Source organism: Esox lucius, chromosome 22 (assembly GCF_011004845.1).
Source record: "Esox lucius isolate fEsoLuc1 chromosome 22, fEsoLuc1.pri, whole genome shotgun sequence".
Lineage (NCBI taxonomy): Eukaryota > Metazoa > Chordata > Actinopteri > Esociformes > Esocidae > Esox > Esox lucius.
This window is the reverse complement of record NC_047590.1, coordinates 6,359,430-6,379,958: the sequence shown is the minus strand read 5'-3', so window position 1 is coordinate 6,379,958 and position 20,529 is coordinate 6,359,430. Positions and strand designations below refer to the sequence as shown.

Below are 20,529 nucleotides of genomic sequence, written 5' to 3'. Positions count from 1 at the left end.
TGTGATTAAATACAAGTTTGGATTGATATAATAGTCAGTACCACTTTTTCAGATGCAGAGTATCGGTTTTCAAAGGTAGGGCTATATTTCATATTATTGTGTAGTTTATGTATGCGATGAAATAAAAATAATAAATGGGCATTCACCCAAAACAACCCATGTAACTTTGAAAATGGTTTACATTCTCTTCAGTTGAATGTACCAAATCCACATTTCAATATCTAGCAATGTTATTATATGTATTTATGGTAATGACCTGAATGAACTGTTAAAGGTTACAGGTTTTTTTAAATAAAAAATCTAGTGAAGAAATAGGGCAAGGCAATAGCAGCTGGGTCTTTATTACTTAGTTCATTTAGGGAATTTCCTTATCTGGCCCCTGTGTGAAAAATGATTGCATTTGATTTGGAACCAGGCTGCCTTCTGTTTATGAGCCAGATGCCTCACTGAGGCTGAAGCCAAAGTGGGTTCAAAACAAAAGAGATCTGTGTTAAACATGTGGGGTGATGACTGGGATGGTTTGTCTGCTGTAGGTCATGTCCGCCAGGCTACTTCAAACTAACCCTTATGTCTCGGATGGAAATCAATGTTGGACTGAAAATGGAAAATAGGCAGCCCTGGTTTTCACACTTCAATGTAACACCATGAAATGTAGTAACTAGCTGGTAATAGAAAAAAACTTTAGAACTGAACAGTAGTCTGAACGTTATGACCTTTTTGCTAAATTTATTTTGGTTATTATATATTATGAGTAGAAATTTACATAATTTTTGCATGCACCACCAGCCGTTGCCAATTAAAACAACACTGGCTCATGCACATCACAGATTAATGACACTTTGGCACACAAACAGCATCATAATCCTAAATATTACAAGATTTCTGTTAGTCAGTGTTCCAAACAATGCACCACACACCTTCAATTCAAATATTCCCCCACTTTTTTACCTCTGTGCTCTTTACTGTGCATGGGGACAGAATTCACCTGGGTACTCATTCAGACCGGTTCACAGCAGCTTCAGTCGAAGTCCACTTTCAGCAGGAGAAAATGTAAAGAAATAGAAATATGTGTATTTTGGGGGGGTTTTAGCATTAGGGGAGGTCGGACAGGCACCCCCCCACCGTGTTACATGTGGCCGTAACTCTGCAGGTCGCCTTATGCATCCAACTCACAGCACCAGTTGGGGGGGATTGTCTGTTAAGCCATGTTTTACACTGTGTCTCTGTACACCATGGGGGAAAGGGAAATTTCACCGTAATTTTCAAATAAATGTTTACCTTGCATTAAAAGCCACAATGTCTGAAGCCTGTGTTCGGACTGAATGCAGGCTTTCATTTATCTGCATCCAGTTGGTCACGTCTTATCCACCATTCAATTTTTCTTCCTATATATATCACTCCTTTGAATAGGTAATAATTTTCCTAACCGTTATTTCTATTACTGCTGTGAGACTTTTATTATGGGGACATGTATTTCTCTGGCATACATCTTCATTAACGTGAATAGCCGTGACCATGGGACAGGTGCTAAAGTTGCAGAATAAAAAGTTAACCTAGATAAGAGTGACAGAAAAAAACATATTTTAGGTTTGCATGTTTAGAAATATTCCTTGTATGGTTAGTAATTGGCCTTAAAACAATGCAGTATCGCAACTGCTGTTGTTACAATATTATAACCGGCTATGACCTATTTTGTCAGCCGTTGTAACATGGTTATGACTATGTTATCAACATGTTTCTATAACAGGATGTTATACGGTATTCCTAAAATCACTCTCCCGCTGTGTGCGTCTTATACCTTATGGGAAGCAAGCACAGTTGTTTTGGCGGGTGTTTCTCTGGCAGTCTCTCCACCATGTACCATTTTTTATCCTTCTCAATAAATGACAAGTTAGTAGTCAGATCAATTTGGGATCATTCAATACCTTTTGATTAGGCTCTGTGGTTTGTTTTTCTACCATGCTATAAAGTGAAATGAAAGAGATGTCTGTTTTACGAATTAAGGCTTATTTGAGTGGCATTTCTAAAAGACAGCTTAATTGCATCATACGTCTAAAAGAACAACGGATGTCAGAATTTAAAATTGTCCTTTATCATGCGAAAACCGATTCCGATCTTGAGCTTAGCGCATGTATGAAACACCTACTACCGTCCGTTTCCTGGGTCCTGCAATGTAGCTGCTGTGTACTAAAATGTTCTGAAATCGCAAAAGCTGTGAGGAATTTCTGCCACTCATTTGTCTGCTACCAATCTTTACCAAATGGATGGACTTGTGATTTTCCCACCCACCCACACAGACACCTACATGTTCCTCAGCAGCCTCGAAGAGGTAGAAGGGCTGAAATGTGCGTGTGCGCGCGTGCGCCTCCGTTCGGATAGAAATTCTCTCAGAGACGCATGCAAAACATATTCACCGAAACGACATTGTGTAACATGAACGCCCACACTGAAATTGTGGGGAAACTGCCTTTTTTAATGTTATCAGCATACCGTAGAGCCGAGGGCCATGTGGACTCAGGTACCAGCGTTCAGTCTCTCACCGGTGTGATTAATGATCCGACTTCTGGTGGCGTTTCGCTGAGGTCAGCTGTGCTCACTGGGTCTGTCCATATTCCCGGGTTCGCTTGGGCTTTCCCACCTACTCCCTATTGTGCGCTATTTAAGAACTGCTTTATTGGAGGAATTATAATTAGCACGTGTCAGCACACGTCGGGGGACCTTTGGGTGTTGTATTAGACCAGTTTCACATACTCAGGGCTTAGCCTGGGGAAAGTAGCTGGATGCCAGTCAAAACCACTGCCGTATCATTCATTTATTTTTCACATACATACAAGTAAACATGTAGGCCTACTGTATGAGAACAATGGCAGGCATGCTGTTTCAGGTCTAATGTTGCATATGATGCCTATGCCACTTAGCTTGTCAATCAGAGTTTGAATTATGTAACTGTATCTAGCAGCGATTTGTACAGGTGTACAGTACATGGGGATTTTACCTTGCCAGATCATAAACCACAGCCTATTTGTGTTGTAATATATAGGTCTATAAATTGTAAAATCTGGTTAGCAGAAATCCCTGTATTCTATTGTGCGTCAGTATCACACCAGTCAGCTATAATGTCAAGGTACATTTCATGTGACAGTCATGCTGGCTTGAGGAGAGTGTAGTTTTTTTGTTGCATTTCTGCTATTTGAAGATCATCATGCATTTCCTGTAATTATGCCAGCATTCCTTCTCCTCTGAGTCCTCTCATAGCTCTAGCCCACTCTTATTGACACACTGCCTCCTCTCCATGTGAATCCCTTCATAATTAAAGACGGATGACTGTACTTTTCTCTCCTTGAGGTGTTTCTAGAATGACGTGGGTCAGATAACAGACTCCTAACGTGCCAATGGTTTAGTGAAGTCGCACAGGTTTGAAAGAGTTTTTGGGAGATAAACCAAAAAGACACAAAATACAGCAAAACATTATATATTATATTATAACGTTGCAATGAATGACTAACTACGATTGTCATCAAACAATTACAGTACCCTGCAAGATAGACAGACTTAGGTGACAGAATTTTAAACAGAAATGCATAGCACATGCTAAAATCCTTCAACATGGCAGGAATCAGCTTCTGGGAGTAAAGGAATAGGTTTAAATCATTCTAGATAGCATACAGTATGTTCAACAAATAACAAAGTCCTAACATGCACATAATAACGTTTTCGTCATTACAAATGCAAATACTTTCTGATATACAGTGCTCCAAAAAAATTAAGGGAACACTTAAATCACACATCGGGTCTCGATGAACGAAATAAATTAAAGCTCAAACTCTTTATTGTACATTGTGTAATTCGTTGAAAACAAAATGACTTAACAACGGTCAATGGAAACTAAAATCACCAACCAACTGAGGGCTGTTTTCAAACTCACACTGAAAATCAAAGTAAACAATTGAAATCACAGGCTGTTCCAACTTGCAGGAATTTCATCACGGTAACTCATAATGTGACTCAGTAGTGTGTCTGGCCCCCACGTGCCTGTATGCACTCCTGACAATGTCTGGTCATGCTCCTGATGAGACGGTGGATGGTGTCTTGGGGGATCTCCTCCCAGACCTGGACCAGGGCATCAGTGAGCTCCTGGACAGTCTGTGGCGCTAATTGGCGTCGTCGGATGCACCAATACATAACGTCGCAGAGGTTCTCAATTGGATTGAATAGAACGTCAGGCAATCAGTCAAGGAGCTAAAGCTGGGCCGGAAATTGTTCTTTCAACAAGACAACGACCCAAAGCATTCGAGCAAATCTACCAAAAAACGTCTCAGGCGGGAAAAAAATTGTGTTTTGGATTGGCCAAGTAAAAATACTGACCCTAATCCAGTTGAGATACTGCGGCAGGACTTGAAGCAGACAGTACATTCCAGACACCCCTCAAACCTCACTCAATTGGCTGAGTTCCATAAGGAGGAGTGAGCAAAAAACACTAAAAAAAGATACTACAAGATATACACAATATTAGCCAGCTAGCTTGTCATTTCCTTTGCACTCGCCCTCAAAACACAATGTCAAAAGTAGATTTAGAAATACAAGACTTACTTCACAAGGATCTAGTTTTACATAGCTATAAAGTGATGAAAGTGCAGCTTACCTCTCATCAAGTCTGGCTAGACAACAAACAACAATAGTAGAGTGTCCTACTCTAGAGGCAATGGATGATTCTGAGACTTAAGTATTTTGTTTCACAGAACACTATATTTCTTCATCGTATTAAGTTCCACTGATGACCACTTTCCCTGGCTGCCTCAGCCATAATGCACAGTAAATTCCCTGCATTTGCCAATCCCATATTCTTGAAGGGAGCAACATACATTCCCAATTGTTCATTCAAACTCTATGTTATATTGAACATATCCTGCAACATTTTTGGTTGCTGATAAAAAAAAAATATAATAATATAATTATTAATATAATTATAATAAACTACAATAAGAGTTTTGATGACAAGCTACTTTAAATAATTTGAGTGAAATGGTCCTGAAACCTTTACAGAAATGTAAAAGAGAGTATTGAGATATACAAGGTTTGTGTCCAACAGCGACGACATGCACAATACGTTTTAGGTTAACACGTTGTATTCTCCAGATGAAAACCATTCAGTAAAGGCAATATATCTTTAGTTTGGAAAAATCTGTAGAATCGTTAATAAGCAGCTCATCATGCTTTGAACAACTGCCTGATGTTATGGGGGATTGATCTTTATGTAGATCCAGGCAGTGAGTGGGCATGACATGAATACTTCATTCTACAATCAAGGTCTCATTTTCTCCAGTGGGACTTCACCTGAGGTGGAGCTATATAGATTATCGATGACATAGTGCAATAAATGTGAGGCTGTGCATTGCTTAACATGATTGCAATAGGAAAATATACCAGTGAATAAAATAGTGTTTTTTTATGCATGAAGCCAAAGCATTGAATTTCACATCTTCCTTTTGAAATGCAGATAAGATAAACACCTGAAAACACAATAGAAAAAAATCTAAACTGTAGCTTTAGATTTTATTTTTTGGAGAACACAATCAATCACCTTTTTCTACAATTTATGAAGCAACACCAGGGAGATCAGTAGCGTAGGCAGTATATGTGGAGGTGTGTCATGTGTTTTTCACAGAGGGAACTAAGAGCAGAGCGTGAATGAGAAACTCACCACAACCAAAAGGAAACTGGACGGAATGCAGTGACTGCCAAAGTATTCCAGACCACAACGTTGCTATTGGATAGCAACGTGCACCTTGAACATTGAAAACTTTGTTCCACACTGAATTTGTCCTTTTTAATTTGTCTAAATCTTTATCGGAGAAAACTGTGTCCATGATGAATCAAACAGCTTCTGTCTCTCATCAGATACCATGCCAGTCATCTAGGGACATGGTAAGTGTTTTTAGTTCAATGCATGATTTGCACAGGAGAGTAGAACATTCAGATGTCCTATTTTGCCCCTGAAGACAACAATATTTAACTTACAATGTTCCCTGAATGAGAATGCGATTGTGATCAATGATTTGAACAGGTGGTGTGTGCAGTCATTTGTATTCATAGCTCTATTTATCAATGACTGTCAGTAAAAATGCTTGCTGGTTCAGTTGCTTGCAATGTCTCTACTGGACTTAAATATTGAATCAGATGGTACTCAGCTTCTGCCTTTATTACAAATAATTATTCAAGCAATCTCTGTGCTCAGAACCTGACTGTAGGTGCCTAATTGCGAAGTCTGTCAAACAAGAATATACAAACAATTAAACCCCGTCGTACGAAGTGATAATTGTGGCATCACATTAAATGGGAATTATCTAAATAAACATCTGAAAGATCAAAAGTGACTACAGCTAGTCTCTTAGCAACTGCTGTGATTGCATGGTCCGCAAATGTGTGTGGTACTACCTAGGGAAATATAAGGATGCTTCATGTTCTCAAGGCAAGTGATGTTTGAAATACACATTTCATAGGCTTAACCAAAAAGACAAAGGTACTAGCTTTGGGTAAACATTACCTACTGTAATTGGCCAGAACTATAACATTACCTATGGGCTACACAGCAAAGCATTAAAGGAGCATTTCACATGTTTCCTGTTTGACTTGAGATCATACCTCACCCTGGATGTAGTGTGTGTCAAGAGAAACTGTAATTCATGGTTTTGTCTTCTTTAGCCTTTACAAACATCAGCTAAACTATGCCAGATAAAAATCTGTGGAATTATTCAGGGGAATGTGAGCATGTTTTTGGATTTTGTTTTACTACTTATTTATTTACAGCCATATTGCCTTTAAATAACATCAAACCAAATATGGAGTTGATTACATTGGATTTTTATTTCTTATTTTTTACACTTTAGGTAGTGGTACTAAAGGTTAATAATGGCTATTTCAAGAAAAACTGTGATCTATGATTCAGTCCCCCGTAGATGTCTTTCAGGGTGAGGAACCATCTATTACCAAAACGAAAATAAGGGGAATTCTCCTTTAGATGAAAATAATGGGTGAGCAGGGGTGGCAGCATCACCAAAAAAATGTAATCATCAAAAGAGCTGGGGTATTAGGATTTGTCCAAGGCAGTGCTTAAGAAGTGAATGCCTATTTGAGGTTGACAGGCAAGTTTTAATCCTTTCATTTGAAAGCATAATTTACAGACCGAATTCATGATTCTGCACAAGAAATACACACCAGGGCTTGCGAGTAGATGAGACCAAATATTTGTATTCACGCTGGTTGATTACAGTAATATTGTCATGAGCCAATGTAATACGTCTGTTTGTTCTACTGTTGATACTTCCGAGGGAGCAAAGCAATTAATCAAAATTGAGAAATGCTCTACTTAGGATTCAACATAATTTAACAGGATTTGAAGTAAGACAGAGTAACGTCATGCTCACAGATTTGTTTCATTTTCTCAGCTTTGGGTATAAGCTGATCTGGCTAGGTCAGCAGCCTAAGAAAAACTGTAGCCTATCTCTTGGTACCAGAGGGGCTTTGAAAGAGAGATTAATAGAGTAGTTTAACGTGCTTCACACCATACCAGACTACACACTGCAGCTCCACATACCACTGTGATCACATTGACGGAGTGCGAACATCTAGCGAGAGAATGGGAACTGGCAAGAAAATACTGCCGTCCAGCGGAGATGCATCGTTCCATTCGGTTTGTCTAACGTACATGCGCATCTCATGCTTGGCCACTAGAGGGTAACGGTGTCTTAATTTATACTTCCGTCAATGTGAATATCTTTGTGGTTTAACTAAACCGAAGTCAACATGAATCGTAATTTCTTTACACAGAATACATTCCAGAGGCTCGGGATGCAGATGGGATACAAACTGACGTTGTCACAGTGTTGGAAGTTATCCTCGGTTGCAAATCCATGATGTGTGTGGGATTGTATAACATAGTATGAAATGAGGCATTCATATAATGAGAATTTGGGGGCGAGCAATAGAAAATGTACCTGCACGTTCAAATGTATTTTAAGTAACAAACTTTTCCCAAAACAATCTAGTTTAGTTGTCAGAATAATAGAATATCAGTGTAATGGCAACAGGTTTTATGAAAGCCCTCTATATATGAGTGTTACACATCTCTTACACGTTTTTTGGCCTATACTTTTATTGTATTTTTGTTGTTTGTTAACATCATTTTTTGTTTTTTGTGGTAGCTAGTGTCATATCAGTTAACAATTAATCTGTATTCTGTCTCCATCCCCATTTTACTGTGGATTTTATGAGACTGCTGGCATTATATTTGTGTAGTTTCTCTTGTCCACTCTGCTTGGTCATGTTGCAAGGACCCGCCCACCTGATGCAACCAGTGCAGAGCATGGCTGTTGCCTAGCTGCCTGGATCGCCCATTCATCATTAGTAAAGCTACATCCAAATGAGTAGATTCTATTGTAATCCGTAGCGTCACTCTAGGGCTATTTTTGGAGCTTGGCCCGAGGCGGGGTCAAGGACATCTCAAAGATGGTGCTGTTAGCCATTCTGTTTTACTGTGAAGGGGTGCTCATATTAGAGGAATGACGTTACTTGTTCTGTTTGAATGTATGTAGCATGAGCTACAGAATGGGTGTGGGGGTCGTAATGATAATGTAATGTTTGGTTGTCCCGGCAGACTTTACACTGTGGCTCTTTCTGCGTGTGTTCGTAAAAACATTGAGATGTTTCCAGAGGCCTGGTCAAGCATCCTCTCTTCCTACTCAATAATAAACTGTGTATTCCTGGCAACTTTAACCCCTGGAAATGAAGTGTAAGGCCGACCGGATAAAAGCTAGTAGCACATCCACATCACATAGAGATCTGTGCCCGTGAAAACCCTGTTATCTCTAATTTAGCAGATTTTCAAGAAGCAAAACCTTAAATGAAGGTAATTTGAGTGAACAGATAGCACAGCATTTTATAGGTATACTTATATAACGGTATACTTATATAACTTATATAAACTATGCAACACCCAAAGCCCCCCTGTAAAAAACCTATTGTTCCCTTACACTCGATAATGGGTTGTGTTACCTTCAGCTGCAATGACTATAAACAGTGGCTTGGTCTTGTTATTGACCAGTCTGAGGACCTAGGAAATTCGCCATCGTTGAACGAACCATGAATTCTGCTCCATGTCAAAGAATTCGGAAGAATGTCAAGTCAATTGCCTGTGAAATGAAGCTGAAAGGCACTCTGGACAGGCAGCATAACAGTGATCCAAAAGGCTGGTCTACATCAGAATTGCTGACAGCCCCGACAAAGATTGTGTATAGTCAATGTTCAGACCTGAAGCTAATCGAGATGTTGGGGCAGGACTTATGAAAAGACGTTCTATCTCAATAACACACAAATGTTGTCCGGTTAAAGCAGCTCTGTGTGGATGAGTGGACCGAAAATTATAAAGACATTGTGGTATTTATTCATTCATGCATCCTCCCTTAATTTAATAAATGGTTTTGGTTGAAGATCTGATGATATATGCATATAAAATATTTTCTCGTAGCATTTAACAACGTTTAAGATAAAATCCCTGAATTTCATGATTTAGCAGTTTTTCTGTCACTATTATCAATAGTATGTTGTGATTTTTCAAAACTCATAGTAGTGAACTCCTGAAACTAATCATCCAACAACTGATTTAATTTGGGTTCTAAACAGCTTTCACCACAAGATCATTGATTCGACCATTACGTTTTTTTGTGAAATTGAATCGGTTGAGTCATCAAAACATAACATATTGCCCAGTATAGTCATTGTAACAATCAATTAGTCCAAGACCAAACAATGTAAGACACACGTTTCAAAATGACTCTTTGATGTGCTAAAGGTAGTCTGTTACAATGGTTGTGGGTTTGAATCCCACTGAGGTCACATACAAATATATGGCCTTAGGGTGGTGATACTGTACTTTTCAATCTGCACATAGTTGGCAAAACAATGTAAAATATATACAGTACATTCACCAAATGGCTGAGTGATGATTCATTTCAAACAACATAGTGACAGTAAAATGTACTTCAACAAGAGAGATAAATATCCCTTTCAAAGTGAATGTAATCTGTTTCAACGGTAAACGTGTCTTTCTAAATGACACTGATGTTTGATCTTGTTTGTTGTACTCAGTCAATGTCAGACGTGCTTAGAGCTTTGAACAAGGGTGTTTTTGACAATCTGTTGTGTTTCTTTGTTCTAAGAGTGGTGAAATATCACCACACACTTGTGTTGTGAATAGTGCCAAAGCCACTAAAAACATGTAACCTGGGCAAATACCGTATTTTTTCATTGCTCCTACGTTTGACTAAGGAGTATATTGTGAATGAGGTGGTTTTGTGAGACATGATGATGGTGGTTGTTGGGGGGGGCTCGAGTTCTCTCACATACTACTGTGAAACCAGCCACTGGTCTTTACCAGATCTTGAAAGTGCCTCAGGGACGTGATAAAGAACAGGCCAGTGGAGGAGTGGGAGGAGAGGGAAGGAGTGGGAGGAGAGGGAAGGAGTGGGAGGGGTGGGAGGAGAGGGAAGGAGTGGGAGGAGTGGGAGGAGAGGGAAGGAGTGGGAGGAGAGGGAGGAGTGGGAGGAGAGGGAAGGAGTGGGAGGAGAGGGAAGGAGAGGGAGGAGTGGGAGGAGAGGGAAGGAGTGGGAGAAGTGGGTGGAGAGGGAGGAGTGGGTGGAGAGGGAGGAGTGGGAGGAGAGGGAGGAGAGGGAAGGAGTGGGATGAGTGGGAGGAGAGGGAAGGAGTGGGAGGAGAGGGAGGAGTGGGAGGAGAGGGAAGGAGATGTGAAGGGTAAGACTCCAGATTGTGGCTGGTATGGAACCCCTGGGAGAGAAAGTGCCATGAGAAATATAGACACACAGTCCCCGTGGAATCCGAAGTGTGTCGGGGCAGTGTGTCAGTGGTAGCTGTTCTTGCACTGACATGTATAGACATGTATATGGAGCTAAAAACCCAGGTGCCTCTATTTGATGGAGTGTTTGCAGGGACCAGCACTGTGCAATTGATGTACCTTTCGGATGTCCTGCTTTGGGAGGAAATATTGATGTTGGACAGCCTTTATTAATTTGTCTGTTGTAATGCATCATTGTGTCAATGATAAATGGGCAAAGATGAATGGTGGAGGTGTGTGTCATCTTCTGTTATTTTTTTCACTAAACTAAACACAGCAGATATGCACCATGAAATAAAGTGTAATATGTACAGGTCTGAATACTGATTGGTATAATGGTTGGTTTTAATCATGTTCAGATGATCTGGACCATTTGTTTGGCTGCAGTCAGGTCACTGCAGGTCAAAAACAATTGTGCTATGTATTACCATTAACAACTGAGGCTAATGAGAGGAAAATCGTGGGAACGTCCAATTCCTTCCTCCCAATTTGAAAATGTTTTACTTCTCTTCAATGATTTGAAAGAACACGACTCACATCAGAAGCATTGGAGGAAACTCCCACTTCTCCACGGGTTGGAAACATTCAGGGCTGATTTAAATCGGTCCAGGCCAGCCGGTGTCAGACTGAGTCAGGATTCAGAGGGAAGGCACGTTGACATAATTACAGGCTACTCGATAAAGCGACCCTGTCATGCTGAACATCCCAGTCTTTTTTTTATTTGATTCTCTCCAGTTTTCTTCCCAAATAGCTGCTGACTTGTTGACAGTGTTGCTCGTTTTAAAGTGGTCGCCCCCTGACAACAGGGCTGAGAGTAGATGCGCACGTCGCAGGGCACATGCATTCAGTGTGGGGCGCATGCTAATAGGAGCTGAGTGCTGCTCGTCTGTTCCGACGCGTGATTGAGTTATAAGACTCTGATCTGGAGCCGTAATTGAGATTGACGTGTCGGGAGGCCTCCCCTGGGACGACGCCTCTGTTTTGTCTTCCGCGTCAAAGTCACAACGCAGTGGTTCAGGGGTTTCGTTTCAGTAACGAAACAACGCCCTATATGGTACGGTGTGTTCATTTGACATGGGGCCTAGTCAGAAGTGATACACTAATTAGGGCCTAGGGTGTCATTTGGAAAACATACAAAGTCAGTCACCCATTTTGAGAAGGGTTTCTGGGGCTAATACTGAATTACTGGGCTGTGGACTGGGCGAGTGTCACTGAGTGGCTCATTTACCTGTACACGAGAGGAATTTTGGATTGTAGAGTAGTAACACGTGAGAACTGTCCATGCTAAATACACTATGAATAGAAAGGACTGAGTGACGACACCATTTCATAAAAATGTACTCAGCGATTGTGTAATGGTTGACCACCTGTGAGAGGTTCCCGTTGACCTACAATCGTTCCAGAGGAGACTGAGTCCTACATCAAACCCTACATCCACTTCTCTCCCGCTGGGAGTTAAGGCCATGCTAAAAATACCAGGATATCACATTTAGGAAACCACCTTGAGCTATGCAGGAACCCTATTCATCAACTGTACAAAATGGAGCGTACATAATGAGAGTAAAGGCAAATTGAGCTGTGCTGATTATGATGGAATGGCCACAGCAACGCGTACATACGTATGTTACGTACATACCGTATGCTACGTACATACCGTATGCTATTGCTTTGCCCTGTGTTATTCCTTAGATGTTTGCCTCACTTGGGCTGTCCTTAAATAGGGGGTGAAGGGAGGAAGGATCCCCTCGTAGCCAGAGCTTCATTTAGAATAGAGCAACATGATGAGGACTCTCCAGTCTGGAGGATATAAGCTAACACAAATGTTATCCTGGTGTTGGAACAAAGAGCATTTGAGCATGCACACACACACACACACACACACACACGCACGCATGCCCACACGGTCTCTGATTCCCCTGGTTAAATATTTAATGGGAGTGTGAAGGAAAAACCAAGGTTTAGATTTCTCTCTCGCTTCTCCTACTCATTCCATGTCATTCATACCTGAACAAAAAATATCCCTGGGCTGTTCATTACCCTTTTCCATTTATTTTTTCAAAGAGGAGTTCGGGAGACTGGCTTGAATGATATCCAAAGGCCAATGCCATTCACGCATAGCAACTGTTCTACAGTACATCGCTGATGTAACATGGCTGTCACTAATATGTTTTGATTGGTCAAAGTGACAGGACTCTAATGCAGATTTTGTGACTTTGATCACTCACCATGTAGTATTGGTTTGAGGAGGCATCAATCTACCTATTCTATCTACTCTATCTAGTTTCTATCTATCTATGTACACTGATCAGCCATAACATTACAAGCACCTGCCTAATATTGTGAGCTCTGAAAGTGTGTTGTGATATCTGGCACCAAGACGTTAGCAGCAGATCCTTTAAGTCCTGTAAGTTACAAGGTGGGGCCTCCAATATATATAAAATACTGTTGCCATGAAAGGATGCACATGGTCTGCAACAATGCTTAGGTAGGTGGTACGTGTCAAAGTAACATCCACATGAATGGCAGGACCCAAGGTTTCCCAGCAGAACATTGCCTAAAGCATCACACCGGCTTGCCTTCTTCCCATAGTGCATCCTGGTGCCATGTGTTCTCCATGTAAGCGACACACATGCACATGGCCATCCACGTGATGTAAAAAATGTGATTCATCACACCAGGTCACCTTCCTCCATTGCTCCGTGGTCCAGTTCTGATGCTCACTTGCCCATTGTAGGTGCTTTTGGCAGTGGACAAGGGGTCAGCATGGGCACCCTGACTGGTCTGCGGCTACGCAGCCCCATACGCAACAAACTGATGCACTGTGTGTCCTGACACCTTTCTATCAGTACCAGAATAAACCTTTTCAGCAATTTGAGCTACAGCAGCTCGTACGTTGGATCGGACCACACGGGCCAGCCTTTACTCCCCACGTGCATCAGTGAGCCTTGGCAGCCCATGACCCTGTCGCCGGTTCACCGCTTTTCCTTCCTTGAACGACTTTTGATAGGTACTGACCACTGCAGACCAGGAACAAGGGCTGCAGTTTGGGAGATGCTCTGACCCAGTTGTGCAGCCATCACAATGTGGCCCTTGTCAAAGTTGCTCAGATCCGCACACTTGCCCATTTCTCCTGCTTCTAAGACATCAACTTTGAGGACAGAATGTTCACTTTCTATCTATCTATCTATCTATCTATCTATCTATCTATCTATCTATCTATCTATCTATCTATCTATCTATCTATCTATCTATCTATCTATCTATCTATCTATCTATCTATCTATCTATCTATCTATCTATCTATCTATCTATCTATCTATCTATCTATCTATCTATCTATCTATCTATCTATCTATCTATCTATCTATCTATCTATCTATCTATCTATCTATCTATCTATCTATCTATCTATCTATCTATCTATCTATCTATCTATCTATCTATCTATCTATCTATCTATCTATCTATCTATCTATCTATCTATCTATCTATCTATCTATCTATCTATCTATCTATCTATCTATCTATCTATCTATCTATCTATCTATCTATCTATCTATCTATCTATCTATCTATCTATCTATCTATCTATCTATCTATCATCTATCTATCTATCTATCTATCTATCTATCTATCTATCTATCTATCTATCTATCTATCTATCTATCTATCTATCTATCTATCTATCTATCTATCTATCTATCTATCTATCTATCTATCTATCATCTACATTATGTATATATTTCTCTCTCTATGATAGATACACTAGGCACACCAAACCCACATAGACACACACACACCCACACCCACACACACTACTGACACTGACTGATAAATCAACATTGTGTTTCTTAGCTGTTGGGATGTTTAACCAATTTAACTTATTGTCTCCCACGATGTGGGATTCATTTGAAAAACATAACAATTATGTTTTTGAAGAAAACACTGTCCCTGATGTGATTCAGAGTCTCGCTAAAGTACAGATGTGACTCAGAGTCTCGCTACAGTACTGTGGCTTGATGGCTATTCTGAGAGCCGCTGCTTAGACTGTGATTGCCAGACGGCATGGCAGATAAAGGGGGGCGCGCTATCTACATCAATAGCCCAGGCTGGAGATTGAAGGCCTGTGTGTTCCTGCACATCTTCCCCACCAAAACACACTTACACAGACATACACACACGTATAATACATCAAACCCCCCAACATACCTACACACATATGGTATATATACTAAACAGGACACACTCTTCCCCCATACACACACATACATCCCCCCCCCGCGCCCTTTTAGTGTGGGATGTTTTATGGGTCCTTGGCTACAATGCTTCAGAATGATCCTAGACGATTTGTTGAATCTAGGTTAACGGCTGGACAGCTTGTGAAAGCATAGAATCACACAGGATCAAGTTAAAATGAAAGTGCTGTTATAATGAAGTGTCAAGAATTGATGGATTCATGCCGTCGAGTCATTTTATCGAAGCATCACATCATGACATTCAAGTGATAACTACTCTTTTGTCTGCCTAAATCGTCTCAGCAGTGGTCCTCAGAGTTTTGACAGGGTATGTAAGATGTACCCCATAGCTACTTGAATGAACTTGACAAGTTCGTACACACCTGAACGAACTTGTCAACTAACAATCAAGGCCTTGGGGGTCCCCAGGAAAGGGTTGAGGACCACAATGCTGAAAGGTTGCTCATTACCCAATTTTCTAAGTAAATTGTTAAAGTGACCGTTAATAACGAATATTGACATTTGCAGTTCCAGCGTTGAGGAATATATTAGCATGCATGAAGGGAACTATAGGTGAATGGAAAATGATAAGCTCAATCTCCACAGGTTTCTGTTCTTCAAATAATACGTGCGTTGTGTGCAATGACAAGTACACGTTTGCATTGCTAAAAGCTATCTCGTTTTACTTGCAATACTTCCTTTTTTAGTAGTTCGTAATTTATTTTAGTAGATACGTTTCCACTCCTACACAGCACTGGCCTAGGCTTTGTTTGGAACTTCAGTACCACGAACAGCTCATGAATTTACACAAACTCACACTAAATCGGAGTATGGTAACACAGAAAATGGCATCTGGATACTGTTGATAGAACACTACCCCTTATCAGTTCATGTATCCAGAACTCAGAAAACTAATGAACGAGAAGTGTATAATTCTCCGCCCCCTTTTCAGAGTGTCTCTTTTAGTGAGAGAGGGGATATTTCAGCTCGTTGTCGTAGACGTTTTACAGCTACATAAATCCGCGACTTTCTCGAAATATTGTTTTCTCTGGGCTTGTCAGACAGAGGGTATGTTCAATTTTGTTATATAGTTTGGCCATCTCTTTGGTTCTTTGAAATGCGAACTCGAACCTATATGCTATAGGTAATCGGTAAGCTAGATTTATAGAAATCGTGATACCGCATGCCTGACTTGGGTTAAAAAATTCACAATTGCCAGACTGGCGCTTGTGTTGTGCGTCAAGAACCTCGACATTCGGCAGCTACTCCGAAAGATCTGTCCATACATCGCTCACGTTGTTGAGACTATCTAACTGAGGAGGTCCGAAAATCAAGATTCCACAATGACAGCTTCAAAGGAAGGAGAAGAGGTAAGGTGACAAGCGAATGCTGATTTTGGTTGAGGTATTGTGTTTGTCTATAGATGGACAAGCGCTTTTTCAGGGGCGAGGATTCGGAGTCAACTGCGTGGTTGATTCAACAGATCCGTCATCATACATAACATAACCGTTGCCATAATACCAAGGATGCGTTTTGGTTGAAACGACGTGTGTCTCTTCGGATAGATGGGTGCATACTTTTTGACGAGAAAAATACTTCGTCTTTGTTACAATTGCCTACCCTTTATAGAAGTTGTTCTCAATGACGCATATTATTGTATTGACCACTTGCCACTGGGTACACCGTATCTGTCAAGATAGCCAGTTGGGTAATATTTGGTTTAAGACGTTTATCGATTAGATTATAACCTTTACTCACCTACCCAGAACGAGCCAAGTTTTAAATTCTAATCTGTTTACTGTACAACTATGTTTTCAGTTTAAAAATCGAAAACAGCCATATAACAATCGGAAGATTGTTTTAGTTTTTTCGGTTTAGTTGTCATCTTAATGTGTTTGTTATTAAAAAACAACCACTTTTAATGCAAATAAAATGTTAGATACAATCTTCGAACAACTTGTGTTATTACTGCGTTTCGTTTAATAGCACAAACATAACCATGCATGAGAATGCAGTTCGTATTTAATGAAACTAGTGGTCAATGCTGTTCAGAATTCGGTACAGGTTATCATTCTAAATTTCTTCCCAATCTTGCAACCTTTATATAGTAAACGTTCATGTTTTCTATTATCACACATACAACGTCATTGTTTGACTATCTAGGCTTTGGTTGATTCTCACTACAGCACTTCATAGTTACTCTTTGCACTGATAATTTTAATTTTTGCTGATAATATTCAATTTATCCGATGGAATTTAAAATTGATTGTGTAGCTCATCAAAGTCACTCATAGATAATTCAAACATGATGCAAAGAAAATGCATCATGTCCAGTCTGTCCAATGACATGAGTAGGACTTGGGCCACGCGCTAGTCACTCCCAGCGCAACTAAACCAAAGCGTCGATTGAAGTCGTAGACTGGCTGTGGGGTGAGTGACGTCGAGGTGTCAGCTTAAATATGTAGGTACTAACAGACTGGGCCCTTAGGTGGGTGAACGGTGGGAGACACATCTACAGATTAATTTTTTTTTCTCTCCATACAACATAGGCAGACACAGCAAACAGGGAGAAGAGAGAACCAATGAAAGTGAACAGTAGTGACCGTTTTTGTAGTGATTTCTTTGCTAGAGCCTACCGGGCCCGGCGACCATGTTCGAATTCTAGCCCACCAAACCTGGATGATGTTGCCCGGAAGATGATGGTGATAAGGTCATTTCTTTTAGTCCAAACGTGAGCAAGTCCTGTTTAATTGTTCAGTTCACCAAAAGACTTGGATGTGAAGCGCATTTTAGATAATTTAAGGGATAATTTAAGCGATCAAAGTCAAGTTCACTACGTTCAAGAAGGGAACTGACTTTCCTGCACGTAGACAACGACTCTCAACATTTCCTCTGCTTTTCGTTCTCACTGATGTTAGGCCAATGTGGTGAATGCAGTGATCTCGGTGCATTGTGGGTAACTAATGCTTGACATGTTTACAGTCATGTAGACTCACTGTCATGGAATAAAAGGGAGAATGGAGGGCATAGCAAAGTCGTAATATACTTTGCCATTTGGCTGTTTCACCATCTGGGAGAATTTTGTGATTACATTGAGAGTACAGTGTTCACCCGGACATTCAGAATGAAATAATAGTTGTTTGAGTGGAAAAGGAAGGTACAAAGATAGGGGAAGGGTCAGGTTTTTGAATTCATGGCCTGGTTGATGTGAGCATCCCCTTGGTTTGCTCAGTGGACAGGGGCCGCCTTTGTCCTTCTGCTCCACAGACAGGTGCAGCACCTTGTTGCTCACCTCTGACAGCTTTGATCATCTGCTCCTTGTACTTCTTCGCATAGGTGGCGTCTATGGTCTGCCAGGAATTTAATGACGGTGGGCCGGTTGGTGGTTGGCCATTATGAGATGCGTAGTCACGAATGGGGGTGAGAAAGGAGTCAATGAAAAATCCACAATTTCTTTGTTTTGCGTATATTATATTTGAATTATTTTTGGTTGTCAACACAAACCAAGATCAATACTTGTGGGAAGTATTTTATGCTTGGCAAGTTCCCTTTTGCCACTGGCTTAGGCTTTAATTCCAGTTTGTCTATAATGAATAATTAATATCATGGGTCTCCATTTCAACCAACATTTTTTTATAGATTAGGAATATATCTGCACTTATATTTGATTTGGTGTTATTTTCTAACTTATTATTTTATTAAGGCAGAGATATGAGTCCAATATTTAAACCCATTGTAATTTGCTTTGAAATCAACCAAAACATGAAACCCTAGACCGGATTTTTGATAGACTCTGGGTTGAATTTAAACTATATTACCGTTGATGCCCAGCAGCATATTGTTTCTGGTGGTGGATATAACTTTGAAGATCTAAAATTGTTCCAAATGTACGATTTGAACATATTTTATTCAGGTTCTATTTTCGAAAGATGTTACAGCTATATTCCATCGCACAATGTTGAAAAGTTATGTTGAAACAACTTTCATTCAACCAGTTTGTGCTTGCACATTTGGTTTCTACCATTACCAGGCTACAAAAAAAAAACAGTTTCATAGATTTCTAATGTTGCCTAGGGTTATTACAATTCACAGCAATAGAGAACAATATGAAACCTTCTTTTGGTATGCACTAATGGAGACTAAGCCAATTACAGAAATGAGCCGGGTGTTTGAGTGAGCTTCGACAAAGTGTTCTGCACGAAACATGGCTAAATGTCCGCAGCTTCAATGGCTCATCCATTGCTTCAATGGCTCATCCATAGCTTCAGTGGCTCATCCATAGCTTCAGTGGCTCATCCATAGCTTCAGTGGCTCATCCATAGCTTCAGTGGCTCATCCATAGCTTCAGTGGCTCATCCATAGCTTCAGTGGCTCACCCATAGCTTCAGTGGCTCATCCATAGCTTCAGTGGCTCATCTATAGCTTTAGTGGCTCATCTATAGCTTTAGTGGCTCATCTATAGCTTTAGTGGCTCATCCATAGCTTCAATGGCTCATCCATCCATAGCTTCAGTGGCTCATCCGTAGCTTCAGAGGCACTCCCTGTACTCCCCCATGAAGATTTGTAGACACCACTTCATGGTCGGCAAGTGGCCTAGTGCTCTGAGCATCTGACCATCAAACAAATTGTTGCTCAATCTAGCTCCTGAGCCATCAAGGAGAGAACAAACATATGTTCCTGAGCAAGGCAGGGAACTATAATTTCTCTTCGTGGGAGGCTGTTGTGTAGGGGTTGGGTTAAATGCAGAAACTAAATCTCAGTTGGGCCTTGTGTACAAACCCACATATTCAGCAACCTTTTCTTATTGTGCCATGGAGGGCAATCTGAATCACTAAAATTAACCTAATTAAATTTTGTCCTAATTGTTAATTCCACCTCCATCTTGAAATGCTCAGATAATTTACTCTACTAATTTAGTGTTTCTACCCCTGAATCCATTAAAACACTCATATTAACGTATAAACCATACACAGGGCCGGCCTTACGCATATGCCACATAGGCAGTCGCTTAGGGGCCCCGAACTCTAGGGGGTCCCAACCTGTTAGTGAGCTCCGGATAATTAGGGAAGGGGGGCCCCAAATATAATTTTTCTCAGGGCTCCAAAAAGGCTTGGGCCCTGACCATGCATATTAAACATTAAAGGAATAGCTGACTGATGCTAGTCTACATTGTTCAACATACATGGCGTTTCTGTTGGAAAAGAGTGAACATATTAACTTTGATACTTTGCGAGGGTAAATAAAAAAAAAAAAAGATCTCCCAATTAAATGTAATTCTCGTTGTTTAGCAGGTGTGCAGAATTAATGAGAGACATTTACCAAATGCTCAGGGACTTAAAAGGCCCTGTGCTGTTCTATTAATTCTCAGCTGACAAGGTAAGAATAATA

The 20,529-nt window shown here is 40.6% G+C and overlaps 1 protein-coding gene across 2 annotated transcripts in view; it reads left to right on the top strand.

Annotated features, from left to right (window-relative positions):
• Positions 1-5,743: 5,743 nt before the first annotated feature.
• LOC105022080 (inactive dipeptidyl peptidase 10) overlaps positions 5,744-20,529 on the top strand; it is a 36,578-nt gene continuing 21,792 nt past the window's right edge. Inside the window, exon 1 of one of the 2 annotated variants that reach the window (XM_013140005.4) lies at positions 5,744-5,925. In XM_013140005.4, coding sequence (XP_012995459.2) covers positions 5,866-5,925 — 60 coding nt within the window. In that variant the 5' untranslated portion in view covers positions 5,744-5,865. Of the gene's footprint in view, positions 5,926-16,110; positions 16,512-20,529 lie in introns of those variants that run through there. The other variant, XM_010890210.4, reaches the window with a different exon arrangement.